Genomic DNA, 14,457 nt, shown 5'->3' with positions numbered 1-14,457 from the left:
GCGCGGCTTTCTGGGAAATGTAGTTCCCGGCTGACTGGAGCCAGGCTGGGGCTGGGAGGGCGCAGAGGCAGGCGCGCGGCGGGCAGGCCTGGAGGGGGCGGGTCCGCATGGGCCTCGGAGCCGCCCGCCCTGCTTGAGAAGAGGTCACAGCGTGAGCCCGCCGCCGCCTGTGCCGCCACCACCGCTATCGCCGCGAGGTCTGAGTGCCGGAGCTGCAGCCATGGCCTACTGCCGGCAGGAAGGTAGGGAGGGCGGGCTACCATGGAGACCGGCCTACGAGGGCCTGCAGGGGACAAGCGGTTTTGCCACCCCCGCAGCCACGCAGGCCCCGGCGCCCCGCGACCCCACTGCAGGCGCGGGCGGCTCGAGGGACGGCCCGGGGTACCCTATTCGGGAGCCTTGGGAGGGCTGGGCGGTGGGGTCGCCACCTCCGTTTTGCAGATGAGAAAACCGAGACCGGGAGGAACGAGGCTGGTCCAAGGTCACTGGGAGACTCGAACCCGTACCTCAGAACAACCCGCACGTGGGAGATTTCATAAACTAGGGCAAGGGGGCACGGGAAGTGCTGAGCACGCTTCCTCTGGCTCGTAATTGGTAATTTATTGTTTTTACTATCGCTCTTACCCTACACCACGCGTTTCCATTTGTACGCGCCTTTTAACTGCCCCGAAAAGTTGCCCCTCGGGTTAGGGGCTGTGCTGGAGAGGTGAAAATGCCACCCACGTGGACATTTATTGGGCCCCTACTACGTGCCAGGCACTGTTCAAGAGTCTTTATATGGCTTTTCTCATTGATCTCGCAGCGATGTTTATAATCATAAGTGAGGCTCTATTATCTGCCTTTTACTAGAGTGGACCCTAAGACACAGAGGTGACTTGGCCTCAGGCACTTGACCCAGGATGTCCTGGAGCTGGGGTTCGAGCTTCAGCAGTCTGATCACAGAGACTGCATCATTCAGTCTGGTGCCCGCTGGATTCCGGGGAGCTCTCTGCTGGGAACCCCCCCGCCCCCACCTTTCCCACAAAGTGCCCACCTCCTCCACCTATCTCCTCTTTGCTTCATTCTGTTCTTACCTCTCCTGAAGAACTCAGGAGTCTCTTGGCTGGAGTCCCAGGGCCTCCCCACACACTCACTAACTGGCTTTTTGTCTCTGAGCTGCCACCTGACCCTTCCAGGCCCCAGTTTCCAATCTTGTAAAATGAAAAGTTGGTCTTCATTCATTCAGCAGATACTCACAGGCAACTTCTCTTGGCAATTATGGTGGACACATGAGAGTGTAAAGCTACAAAGAGAGTTGGAACTCACCCAGAAATCCTTTGGTGAATAGTCAGTCTGGTTTCCTCAGTTTAATTCAGAGAATCTGAAGACCAGAGAAGGGGATGACCTACCCAAGGTCATACATCCACTTAGGAGAGCAGCTCAATCTAAAATGTCAAGGCTTTTCCCCAGTACCTCATTCTGCTTCTAGAACCACTCCTTTCCTGGGTCATAAGGTTGTAATACTCAACTGATGTCTCTCCTGAGTACTATTTTTTATTGATGAATAATTGTGCCATGAACAAAAGTCCTCTGCCCTCACCACTTTGTTAGTAGGTCTCTTGTTTTTAATTTTCTTTCTCTGGGTTTCTAATTTACTTCATTTAGCAAATAATTCGAGCTTTTTAGGTATAATGAGGCTGTGCCAGATGAATAAGCCCTCTCCTTGCCCATGAGGATCTAGGAGTCACAGGTTCTTTGGGAAGGAAAGGCGGTTTCCGTCTGCCACCCAAAACATGGATCTTTATCTTTTCCTGGGTCAGAGATCTCTCTCTTAGTTTGGGGATGAGAATCGCAAGCCCTTGTGTGATCTGGCTCCAGCCCAATTTCTAGCTACCCCTTCACTGCTGAGCTCCACGGGCGTCTTGGTTGTTCCTTTGCCTGGTACATCTGTCCACCAGCTCTTCCCATCATTCTCAGTTATGAGTGAGTCCCTTGCCTAGCAAATTTACTTCAGGGGCCCCCTCACCACCCAGCTTTCAGGTGAAAAGTTTTGGCATCCAGGGTGTTCCACAGCATGGACTCAGCCTCTCTCCCTGGCCTTAGACCATCCACACTTTTCTGTATCAGTGCCACATCGATCCCTTCTTTAGTATCGTCTTTTCTGTTGCTGTCTGCCTTCTTCAGTTCCTCAACAAACATTTATTGAGCACCTGTGGTGTACCAGCCCCTGAGCAGGTGCTCGTGAGCGCAGGTGACATCATCTGCTTCATGGCGTTGGGGAAGAGATGGGCGCTCCACCTGGGGTGGATCAGCTGAAGATTTTGACATGTAAGGATCTCGTGCGTGTTCCTATTCCCCTTTCTGGGGGAAATGAGACCACCCATCCAAGGTTGTTTTGTTTTGTTTTGTTGTAATCTACTTAATGGTAAGAACCATTCTGTCTGCCTGCTCTCTGCTGAGGTCTTCAGTTTGGTTTCTCCTTTCATTTGTTCAACAAATATTGATTACCCACCATGTTCTGGACACTGTTCTAGGCTCTGGGGATACTGCAATGAGCGGAATAGACAAATCCTTGCCCCAGAAGAGCTGATATTTCAGTGGGGGAAACGGGGTAAGCACATATATAATCCCATGTTAGGTGAAGAAAAGTGCTTCAGAGAAAAGGCGGGCCAAGGGAGACGGGGAGTGGTCGGAGAAGGCGGCATCTGAGCAGGACGTATGAAGGCAGGGAGAGGGTGGCTGTGGGCGTATCTGGAGGGTGTCCCAGAAGTGAGGACAGCCTGGGCCCAGGCCTAGAGGTAGGTGTGTCCCCAGTGTGTCTAGTAAAGGCAACAAGGTGTGGGAATGGAAGGAGTGAGCGGTGGGAGATGGGGTCTTGGCGCTGAGAGATGCAGATCTTTCTGGCTGTATTTGAAGGTAGAGCCAACCAGATTTGATGATGGAGGTTGAGAGAAAGCAGTCAAGGATCGCTGTACAGAGAGTAAAAATACTGAATTGGGGTGTCTCAGTATCCACCTATTCAATCAGGCTTTCTGTTCTCAGCTTCACCCTTAAGTCCTGCTTTCAGAACCCTAGGGCCCCTGATTCCTGACCTTTACCAGGGTCCTGGGGTGAGGATGGATTTTCTTCTAGCTGACTTCCCCTCGTTGTGACTTTGGGTTCAGCTTTCTGTTAAGTCAGAAAGCACTCTGATCTCAGCTTGCCCACTTCCCAAACTTGACTGACCTCTCTAGCTTGTCATTGTTTCTTTTCTTGGACCTTTTGTCCTTGTCATTTAATGCCACTTAAAAAATTACTGTCTTTCAAGCGGGATTTCAGGTGAGAGCAAAAACTCATTTCACCTCTTTCGTTTAAGCAAAGTCTCGTGATTCTTGGCCTGACCACGGGAGGAAGAGAGGCTGAGCTGCTGGGGGATCTGTTTCCTGAGGCCACAAGAAGTTGCCTGAGATCATAGCTGTTACGTGCTTCTGCTCAGATTTGAACCCCAGGCCTTAAACTCTGTAATATCGATGCCACTGAACCAGACCTCCCGCAGCTGGGCTTCTATCTCAGCCTCAGAGCTGTGCTTCTGTTCTTTCTACAGATAGTTTCTAGCCCTTACTGTTATTTGTCCATGCAACAAAAGGACCTCCATCTGGATACCTGGATTCGGGATGCAAAGATACACATCCCTGCTTAGAAACCACAGTCAGATCACCCAGGGGATCTTCTTCCCCAGTTTTATGGTGTGAATGTGCCCCCCCAATTTCATAGGTTGAAATCTGAACCTGTAAGGGTGATAGTATTAGTAGATGGGGCCTTTGGAAGGTGCTTAGGGAATGAGGGTGGAGCTTTCACGTATGGGATGAATGCCCTTATAAAAGAGGCTCCGGAGGGATCTCTAGCCCCTTTCACCCTGTGAGGACGTAACGAGAAGGCAGCTGCTGTGACCCAGGAAGGGGCCCTCACCAGAAGGTGACGGTGCTGGGGTCTTGATCTTACACTTGAAGCCTCTAGCACTGAGCAATAACTTTCTGTTGTTTATGAACTCCCTTGGTGGTGGTATTTGTTATAGCTGCTTAAACGGACCAAGACACCCATCCAGGGTAGGAAAAGTGCCACTCAGGGAGGCTCGGAGTCCTTACTTTCTTTGCGAGACAGCTCAGCGAGACTGTTCCCCCCCCACCCACTTCATTTCTGTCCGTGAAGCCTCTAAGACTTAGGTGAAGCCACCGTAATCAACTAAAGGTACCGATAAACTTCACTTCGATTTAAAATGTGTAAGTAAACATCCACTGAGTAAAAGACTGGTGGAAGAGGCAAGGAGCAGCGAGATCCAGGACTTTGCTCTCAAGGCTCTTGGAATCCGAAGGATGGTCCAGATGAAGCTGTTTTTGTTCATGTAATGATAGAACGTGGGTGCCAATGAGGGCACCAAACCTCAGTCAAGGACCCAGAGGGGCTGCATGGTGCTTTGGTGCCAACAGCAGGCAGATGGGCCCTAGCTTCTTCTCTTACACTTACCAGCTGTGTGGCCTTGGCCGGATAGAGGAATTGAGGAACCCAACCTGGGGTCATGGTCAGGGACAGGACTGCAGTTCAGCGCATGGAAGGAGAGCTAGTTTGACAAGCACGAAGGAGGTGGTCACGGGACGGCAGGACCATGGGTGGGCTGGAGGTCCGGTCCCTGAGTGTGCAAGGGTCGGCTGTCCTTACTGTTTGTTACCCCATGTGGGACACCCTGTGGACGCATGAGAAGGGTGCCTTCCCTCTGTCCCCTGAACTGTCTTCTCTGGAGCTGTTGCTCTGCTTTTAGCCCCCGTACTTTAAGCCTCTTCCCTAAATACTCCAGCTCAGTGTGGGCCCAAACCCTTTTCCTTGGTTTCTCTTAACAAGCCTGTGACTGAACTTCCCTAAATATAAAGGGAAACCAACTGAAATAATCAGAGAAAATGCCAGCAGCTCCCAGAGAGCCACACTTCCACAGGCCCAGCCTCTGCCCCCAGGCCACTGATGAAGGCCCTGTCCTAGGGCCAGTTTGGATGGGACCTGGAGGAGTCTTCTTAAATGCCAGGCACTTCCCATCCCCTTCCAGATGAGGTCCCATTGTCCCACATCTCCTGGGTGAGAACGGGGAGTCAGTAGGGTTGTTGAGTTTGTCCTTGCCCTTCTCCAGGTTGGTACCCAGTAGCTTCGAAGAAAGCGCCTGTTCATTCACTCAGCAAACATTCTCTTGGTTCTCAGCTTCTTGGGGCTTATTGTACAAAACATTCCTGCCCCAGGCACACAAAGCTCTCAGGACCGCGTCTGAGTCATGCTAAGTACCCAGTGTTAGCTGCTGTTTTTATGCTTGTGTGTCTTGGGGGTGGGGCAGTGGGGGTCTGGGTAAAGGATCCCCACAGCATGGCCTTTGGAGACACAGAGCTGGGGTCAAATCCCAGCCCGCTGAGAGCTCAGGTACATCGCTTCCCGGAGCCCTAGGCCCACCGCTGTAGAACGGGGCTCCTCCTGCTCCTCTCAGGGTGGTGATGGGATGGCAGGAGCTAGCTGACACACAGGACCCAGAGAGGGGCCGGCCTCAGTCTGCTCTCCAGGGACTGCAGGGGAAACTGATGACATGCAGCGTGGGGCTTGCCGAAGACAAAGTGCTCGCAGCCACAACGGGAATATCAGACAGACACCTGCTGTGTGGTTAGCTGCGGGCCACAGGTGCTAGGAAGGTGAGCTAGTGTGGGCAGCGGGAAGGTGTAGGGGAGAGAGCCGGGAGGGTGTCGGATAGCAGAGGTGCCTGCCTCGCCATTTCCAGCCGGTGGACTTTGAGTAACCATTCTGGGCTTGGTTTGCTGTTTTATAAAAAGCCGCGGGTCTCACCCACCCCGGTTGTCAACCCTGATTCCCGTTCCCGTGGCTACGCAGCCTCCCGTGAGAAGCTTCCCACACAGCGTGCATTTGGCCCCCACCAGTCTGGAGGCTCAGGACCCTCTGGCAGCCAGGCACATAGGGCCGGGGGCTCTGGCCTGACCGACATTCACCTCAAGAGCTGGCTTCCTGATGCTGCTGGTCCTTGCAGAGCCTCCGTCCTGACCCTGCTGCTCAGCCTATGATGTTTAGGTTGGGTGATTGTTCTAAAGAATAACAAACTGCAGATTGGCACAGAAGTTGATAACGTCGGCACTTTGTGTCCTCCCCCGTCATTCCACACTTTGGGAAGTCGCCCCAGGACTCAGGGGCCGTGGGGAACTGCCACAGTGTTCCCCACCATCACGACCCCTTCTTTCTGGCCACGATTAGAGGCCAGGAGGCCAGAGGAAATCTTGATTGTGGGCACTCTCAGACGACCCATGTCCCCAGCCTTTAAGAGGCAGGTGACCGGGATATTTTCGCACAGGGCATCTTCTCAGACACACTTCAGTGGCTCCATCAGCCAAGTGGGCTGTGGTGGGCTGCTGGCCGGGCACCCACATCACTGCTGTCTCCTCTTGTCAAAGTTCTCAGTCTCCTCAGACCTGTCTGCATTCTTAATGCTATGGGTAAACCCTTACAGGGCTAGAAGCAAGTCTTTTCCTGTCTGCCTTTTTCCTGTCCCTTGCGCCCCTTCCCTGCCCACATGCACTCTAGCCCTAGTGGAGGGGGGCGGGGTACCCAGAGGCAGGCACTCTGAGGCCCTAGTGAGTCTTCGTTATTCCACTAGAGTTGTCTGAAGGCTGACAGCTTGCAGCACCTTGCCGGGCCTGGGGAGGAGGGGAGACGGCGGCAGATTGATGAGGCCTTCATAGGTTGACGGGACATAATGGGGACAGTCCGAGCGCCATGGGAGTTCTGAGACAGGACTGCCCCTTTCTTGGGGGCAGAAGAATTAAGAAGAAAGAAGTTGTTGCACCATTGTGTTACCAGCAAATCTGGGGACTAAACAGCTGCATTTCATGGGATCAGACCTCTTGTCTCCTACCTGGAGGGTAAGGCATCTTCTTCCTTACCCTTGACCTTGGTGGAGTTTTTGTTCCAGTTGCAAGCACTCAGTCAAAGTGGCTGCTCGACCGTCACGCAGACTCCGTGATGCAGCCCAGGAAGGGCAGTTTGATGGTCACCTTGCTTTGGGGTTTTGCATAGGACAGTCTTAAAACTTGGTTTGTGCGGCTGCTTTGGGGTTGGGGCTGTTTGGCTGCTCTTGAGTGAAATGTTTCATCCTCTATTCTCCAAACTAGGGAAGGATCGAATCATATTTGTGACCAAAGAGGACCATGAAACTCCAAGCAATGCAGAGCTGGTGGCTGATGACCCCAACGATCCGTACGAGGAGCACGGTAAGTGCCGCGGGCCTCCCAGGGATCCACAGACCCTCCTGGGGAGAATGTCCACGTTGTTTTCCCATTTCGTCCTGGCCAAGGTGGGGTTCTCAGGTGTCCTTCCCAGCCACGCACTGTCTCCAAGGACAGTGAGCTTAGCTTTCTCAAAGGTGTGAGGGGCTGGCTAAGTGCTTTCCAGCCCTCCTGCTGTTGCACCCCCCTGGCTTTTAGGCCAGAACCTAAGTTTCTCCTGAACTGAAGTCTTCTGCCTCTTTTTCTTCTGAGGTTTTACATGGACTGAAGCTGGTTGGATGCTTCCCGATGATGAAGTTTTAGGCCGAGGTTGGGGGGTGGTCATGGATCCAGCATGGCAGGCAGGTTAAGGGGACAGGGATCCTCCTGGTCGGTCAGGATACCAGACGGAATTCTGCCACATCTACAGACCATTAGCAAGCAGGCACGGGAGAGTCCTACACCTTGTTCTGTGAGGTCTCTTCGTCAGTGTTCCGGCGAGGACCCCGCACAAAAAGCTCACTCGAGACGGAGGGACCGTTTCCAGCAGCAGGATCCAGCTCACCTAGTCAGAACTGTTGCATACCACTTATCAATGGTCAGCGGTCTTTGGGGCCTAGGATGCCATTCCAAAGGCTTTAGGCTGCTGGGCTCACTGGAACTTCCCCGGGCGTGTAAGGCTGACCAGCGTGCGTGCAGGATTTATAAACAGTCCGTATCGTAAACAGTACTCGACCAATCTAAAGCCATTTCTGACATCTGTGATGATAATTAGCAACCCTTCCAGTGCTGACTGGTGGTAAAGTGAACGAAAGAGCTTGCAGCCGCAGCCCGTGGAGCGTCGGCCCCCGGTTAGAATTTTGCAGGTGCTCACCGAAGCGCGTGTTCTCAGGGAGGACATCTTACGGCTCCTGGGGGGCAAGTAAAGTCGAGCCGAGCGTGCGTGTCGAGCGCCCCGCTGGGAATGGTGGGAGGCACAGGTGTTCTACGAGAAGGCAGCTGTGGGAGCAATCTTGAATCAGCACTCTGGCAAAGAGAAGTAAGTCGCCTGTCAATTCCAGCGCTCTGCCTCTCGAGGTCCGTATTAGTTAAGCACATTTTGTGGGGCCTACAGAACAAATCGGGCCATGTGCTGTTTGCCTCATGGCGCTTTAAAAATCGACTGTGTCTGTGCTGAGCCCGTGCGTTCCCCTCCGGTTCCTGCCAGGCCTTATCGTCCCCCTTGTTTTCTGTCCTACCTGCTTCTGTCATCTATAATAGGTCTGCTTGGACTGTAGACGTATTTGCCTTTGCAGCCCCTTCTAGTGAACGATTCTACCGAGAAGCATATACAACAGAGAGCCCTGGGACCTGGGTTCTGAGCTCTCAGTGGCAGAATCACACAGCAGACTAGGTAGGCCACCGATTCACGCCGGCCGCCTGCATCCAGGCCCCCAGCTCTGTGGCTGAGGTAGCACTTGGAGCGGCTAAGAGAGCCATGAGAAGGGTAGCAGAAGGAATTTTCTCAATAAGACTGGAGGAGGGCCTTTTTAAAAATCACCTGGTCCGGGGGGAAACTGAGAGCCCAGGAGGAGATGGGGACTGGCCAAGGAAGTTAGTGGCAGGGACTAGAACCGCAGGCTTTTGGTTGTGTGTTCCAGACCTGCTGCATCTGGGCTTAGTTTTAGCATGTCGATGTCTGTCTGTGTAAGCGCCTCTGGGGGGAGCAGTGTAGCCTGCCTTCCCCGACAAGGGAGCACAGACTCCCGTAAACCTGGGCTGTTATTTTAAAATGTTTGTATGAAGATTTCATTTGGAAATGGGCTGTGCAGGCTGCCTGGTCTCGAGCCTTCCGAGGGCAGCATTTGTATACAGGCCTCGTTCTATCGTGCTTTGCAGATACTGCGCTTTTTACAAATTGAAGGTTTGTGGCGACCCTGCTTGAAGCAAGCCTGCTGGTGCCGTTTTTTCAATAGCATTTGTTCTCTTCATGTCTCTGTGTCACATTTTGGTAATTCTTGCAGTATTTCCTCCTTTTGTATTATTGAATTTGTTACGGTGATCAGTGACTGGTGATCTTTGGTGTTACTATTGCAACTGTCTTGGGTGCCGTTAGCCATGTGAGATGGGGAATTCAGTCAGTAAATGTTGGGTGTGTTCTGACTGCTCCACAGACTGGCTCGTCCTTGTCTCTCTCCCTCACCTCGGGTCTCCCCATTCCCTGACACGACAATACTGAGATTAGGCCAGTTGATAGCCCGACAGTGGCCTCTAAGTGTTCAAGTGAAAGGGGAGGTTGTGCTGCCTCTCATGTCACATCAAAAGTTAGAAGCCACTGAGCTTAGTGAGGAAGGCCTTTCAGGGGCCAAGATGGGGTGAAAGCTAGGCCTCTTGCACCGAACAGTTAGCCAAGTTGTGGATGCAAAGGAAAGGAAAAGAGCTACTGCAGTGAACACATGTGGTAAGAAAGTGTAACGACCTGAATGCTGACACGGAGAAGGCTGTAGTGTTCTGGAGAGAAGATCGAACCAGCCACAACATTCCCTTAGCCAGAGCCTAAAGGAGAGCAAGGTCCCGACTCTCTTCACTTCTGTGAAGGCGGAGAGAGGTGAGCAAGCTGCAGAAGAGAAGTGTGACGCTGGCACAGGTGGTTCGTGAGGGTGAAGGCAAGAAGTCGCCTCCGTGACATAAAAGCGCAAAGTGAGGCAGCGAGCGCTGATACCGAAGCCGCAGCGGGTCACCCAGGAGATCTCGCTGAGATCATTCGTGAAGGTGGCGGCATGAAACAAGGGATTTTCAGTGCAGATGTAACAGCCTTCTAGGGGAAGAAGATGCCATCCAGGACTTTCAGAGCTACAGAGAAGTCAGTGCCTGGCTTCAATGTTTCAAAGGACAGACTGACTGTCTCGTTAGGACCTAACGCAGCTGGTGACTTAAAGGGGAAGCCATCATTTACTAGATGAAAATGCCCGGGCCCTGAAGAATGTGCTGGATCTCCTGTGCCTGTGCTTTGTGCCTGGAACAGCAGAGCCTGGGGGACAGCACAGCTGCTTACAGTGTAGTTTACTGAATATTTTAAGTCCACTGTTGAGACCCGCTGCTCAGAAAAGAAGATTCTTTTAAAATAGGACTGCTCATTGACAATGCACCTGGTCACCCAAGAGCTCTGATGGAGATACACGATGAGATTACTGTTGTTTTCATGCCTGCCAACACAACATCCAATCTGCATTCCATGGATCAAGGAGTCACTTTGATTTCAAGCCTTCGTTTAAGAAATACATTTCCTAAGGCTGCAGCTGTCACAGATAGCGATTCCTCTGGTGGATCTGGGCAAAGTAAAGTAAAAACCTTCCGGAAAGTGTTTACCATTCTAGATGCCATTAAGAGCATGTGTGATTCATGGGAAGAGGTCAAAATATCACCATGAACAGGAACTTGGAAGAAGCAGATTCCAAGCCTTGTGGATGACCTTGAGGGTTCAAGACTTCAGGGGCAGAAGTAACTGCAGATGTGGTGGAAATAGCAAGAGAACTAGGATTAGAAGTGGAGCCTGAAGACGTGACCGAACTGCTGTGATCTCCTGATCAAGCTTTAACTGATGGTTGCTGGGGGCGGAGTGAAACACCTGAAGGGGATTAAGAATACACTTATCTTGGGGCGCCTGGGTGGCTCAGTCGGTTAAGCGTCTGCTTTCAGCTCAGGTCATGATCCCAGGGTCCTGGGCTCGAGCCCCATGTCAGGCTCCCTGCTCGGGGGGAGCCTGCTTCTCCCTTTCCCTGGCTTGTGCTGTCTCTCAAATAAATAAATAAGATTAAAAAAAAAAAGAGTACACTTACCTTGATGAGCACTGAGAACGGTGTAGAATTATACGTTGTACACCTGAAACTAATACAGCACTGTATGTTAATTATACTTCAGTTTAAAAAAAAAGAAACTTTATTGGGCGAGAAGTTGCTTCTGATTGATGAGCAAAGAAAGTGGTTCCTTGAGGTGGAATCTACACCCGGTGGAGATGCTGTGAAGATTGTTGAAACGACAACAAAAGACTTAGAATATGACATAAAGCAGCGGCAAGGTTTGAGAGGACTGATTTCAATTTGAAAGAAGTTCTGCTCGGGGTAAAATACTATCAAACAGTATTACATGCTAAAGAGAAATTGTTCGTGAAAGGAAGAGTCCGTCAATGCAGCAAATTTCATCGTTGTCTTATTTTAAGCAATTGCCGCAACCACAACCCTGATCAGTCAGCAGCCATCCACATCGAGGCAAGAACCTCCACCAGCAAAAATTTACAACTCGCTGAAAGCTCAGATGATGGTTAGCGTTCTGCAGCAGTATTTTCAATGAATGTATGTACGTTGTTTTTTACACGTAATGCTATCGTGCACTGAATGCACTGTGGTGCAAACATAGCTTCCTAGGAACCGGGAAACCAGGAAAGTAATTTGACATGCTTTACGTGATACTGGCGTTACTGTGGTGTCTGGAACCCAACCTGCAGTATATCTGAGGTGTACCTGTACGTTTCCAGCACCATGCTGGCCTGCGGAGGGAGAGGTGGTGAGAGGGAGAGGTGAGGAGACAGCTTGGGCTCCAGGAATCCTTTGGACCCTGGCTGTAGTCCTGACTTAGACCCCACTGAATCACAGAAATCTGTGCAAACTGGGATTTGTAGTACGTACTGAAGAAGCTTGCCAAAAGGACTATGTGTTTGCCCACAGATAGTCTGGTACTCGAGAGCGTACCCTGCAGCTGTTGATGGTCTAGTGGTGAACTACCTGCTGGGTGTGAACTGACGTCTATACTGTTAGCCCATTTTACAAGTAAGGAATTGCAGCGGCAGATCTGTTGATCATTGGAGTTTCCTGAGCAAGAGTGAAGAGGGGGGGTTCAGCCTAGGCCTAGGACTTTGGACGCTGAGAGTGCCACGCCTGGGTACTTGGTTAGAGTGGAAAACTGTACTTTCACTGGGCATTCTAGAGTCTTGCAGAGTGCTCTCGGTCTTGTAGAAGACTCATGTAAGAAACTTCTGTATGAATCCTATTTCCCTGTCTATTACAAAGCTGGAAATGAAGCCAACATCTTGAAAGCATTTTAGAAAACCAGGAAATACTATTTAGATGTGAATAAGGTTCAAAAGTGTAAAATTCAAAAGTAAGGGGCCTGTAGAATATTGCAGCTGAACCGTCAGTCTGTAGTTGCACCCCTCCCTGAAACACAGGTGCTGTTTAGCAGTTGGGTTAGCATGGGTAACGTCCTTCTAGGTTTTTCACTGTTACAAGGCTAGAACCGCACCATCTTGTACGCCACTGGCTTTTTCCTTATACAACATGTCTTAGATATCTTCCCGCCAGTGCAGAAGGCTCAGCCCCCTCTTTACCAGTCCTCACACTGAGCTGAGCTTCTGAGAGCAGTTGCAGAGCCAGAGGGGCTTAAGGGGGCAAGGTGCCTTTTTTGGAGGCAGGGGATGGTCTGGTCCTGATCATTTGAACAGAAGCAGAGCAGAGAGAGAAAGGCGATCAATACCTCAGCTTCTTAAAGTGTTGGGGCTTTGAAAAAGCTTCTTGTTAACCAACCCAATGATGGTTCCTTCTTTGGATTAAACGGTTTCCCGCGTTAGCTCTTGTAGCACAGCCACGGCCATCGCACTGGAAGGCGGCTGAGACTATAGGTCAGGGTAGTGCATGGAGAAAGTTGCCATTGGCGGCTTCTTTCCAGCCAAGGCAAGGGGGGCTGCATTTACTTGCACAGGCATTTGAACCCAATCCAAATCGAGGGGTAGGTCCGCAGCCAAGGGCCTACCAGGCAGCAGAGCCTACTGTTCTGTACCTCCCAAGTATCTTTTGAGGACTGGACTTGGTTTTGCTTTTTCAGAAACCTTCAAGAGCCTGTCTCACATTTTGCTTGCCCATTTTCCTGTTCTAGGATTGATCCTGCCAAATGGAGACATTAACTGGAACTGCCCATGCCTTGGGGGAATGGCCAGTGGCCCCTGTGGGGAACAGTTCAAGTCAGCCTTTTCCTGCTTCCACTATAGCACAGAGGATGTCAAGGGGTCAGACTGTGTAGACCAGTTCCGGGCCATGCAGGAATGCATGCAGAAATATCCCGACCTCTATCCCCAAGAGGACGAGGAGGAAGAGGAAGAGAAGAAGCCAGCAGAACGTTTAGAAGAGACAGCTGCCACTGAGGCCGCTGCAACCAAAGAAGAGGAGGGGTCAAGCTAATGAAGGCCACAAGGCACTAGGCTCCAGTCCTTCTGCTTCAGAGTGATATGAACCTTTTGCAAAATGCCTTTTGGTCATTCTCTGAGAAAGTGTCTTTCCCTCTGGTGTTCTGTGCACTATAATGTACAAAATAACTTATTTTGATGATCAGGGATCTTGGTCCTTTGACATATACACTGGAAAAAATGTGTGTCTCACAGAAACCTATCAGCAAATGTAGCTGTCACTTTTGAATTCTCTTCTCAGATTACCCTGAATTTTGCCACTTTGAAATAATGTGCTGACTGTGCTCAGCAACCAAAAATCATTATCTGGGAGTGTCTTGTGAGTGAGCTGATTTATTCTGATTGATTATATCCCTTTTAGTAGATTTTTATACCCCTTTGGGAAATGAAATAGAAACAAAAACAGCTTCCTTTAAAAATGCTGGATGGGGCCATTCCTAACACAAGAGGCCAGCCGATCAGATACTTATTTCTCAAGAACCATCTTGACCTTGAGTATATGAGGAGGTACTATGTTTCATTTCTGATGCATTTTGGTTTCCATTTTTACGTTGAGCTCCAGGTTTTCTGTGTTTGGAAACTGGAGCTTTAGACCCTCTGATTCAAAATCCCTTTCTGAGTGAAGAGAAAGGCTGGTTTTGCTGTTCTTGTTATTCCAAAAGCCCTGGTTTGGGGCCTGTGTTCACACTGGCTCTGTGTCAGCCTGTTCAGATGCAGTGTTTTTGAGAGGTGGGGACCTAATTGTTACCAAAGTAGCGGCCAAGAGAAGAAACAGTGTGAATTAAAGAATCGATTAAAGGAAAACTTGATTTTTACCTGATGTCAAATATGTCCTTGTTTTTACTAATTATAAATATATATTTTTATCTTAATTAATTAATATATATAATTTTAATATATATATAATTTATATATTACATATTTATATATAATTATATACATATAATTTTACTAATTATAAATATTTTACTAATTATAAATACTTTT

The 14,457-nt window shown here is 50.3% G+C and overlaps 1 protein-coding gene across 1 annotated transcript; it reads left to right on the top strand.

Annotated features, from left to right (window-relative positions):
* The first annotated feature begins 21 nt into the window (after positions 1-21).
* On the top strand, positions 22-14,290 carry CHCHD4 (coiled-coil-helix-coiled-coil-helix domain containing 4). Its single transcript, XM_008697828.2, has 3 exons — positions 22-242; positions 7,164-7,262; positions 13,164-14,290. Exons 1-3 carry the CDS (start codon positions 221-223, stop codon positions 13,463-13,465), a joined length of 423 nt encoding a protein of 140 aa, XP_008696050.2. The 5' UTR covers positions 22-220; the 3' UTR covers positions 13,466-14,290.
* The last annotated feature ends 167 nt before the right edge of the window (positions 14,291-14,457 follow it).

The sequence above is a fragment of the Ursus maritimus genome, unplaced genomic scaffold, assembly GCF_017311325.1.
Source record: "Ursus maritimus isolate PB19 unplaced genomic scaffold, ASM1731132v1 scaffold_14, whole genome shotgun sequence".
In the NCBI taxonomy this organism is placed as follows: Eukaryota; Metazoa; Chordata; class Mammalia; order Carnivora; family Ursidae; genus Ursus; species Ursus maritimus.
Note: the sequence above shows the minus strand (reverse complement) of the source record. Positions and strands in the feature narration are given on the sequence as shown.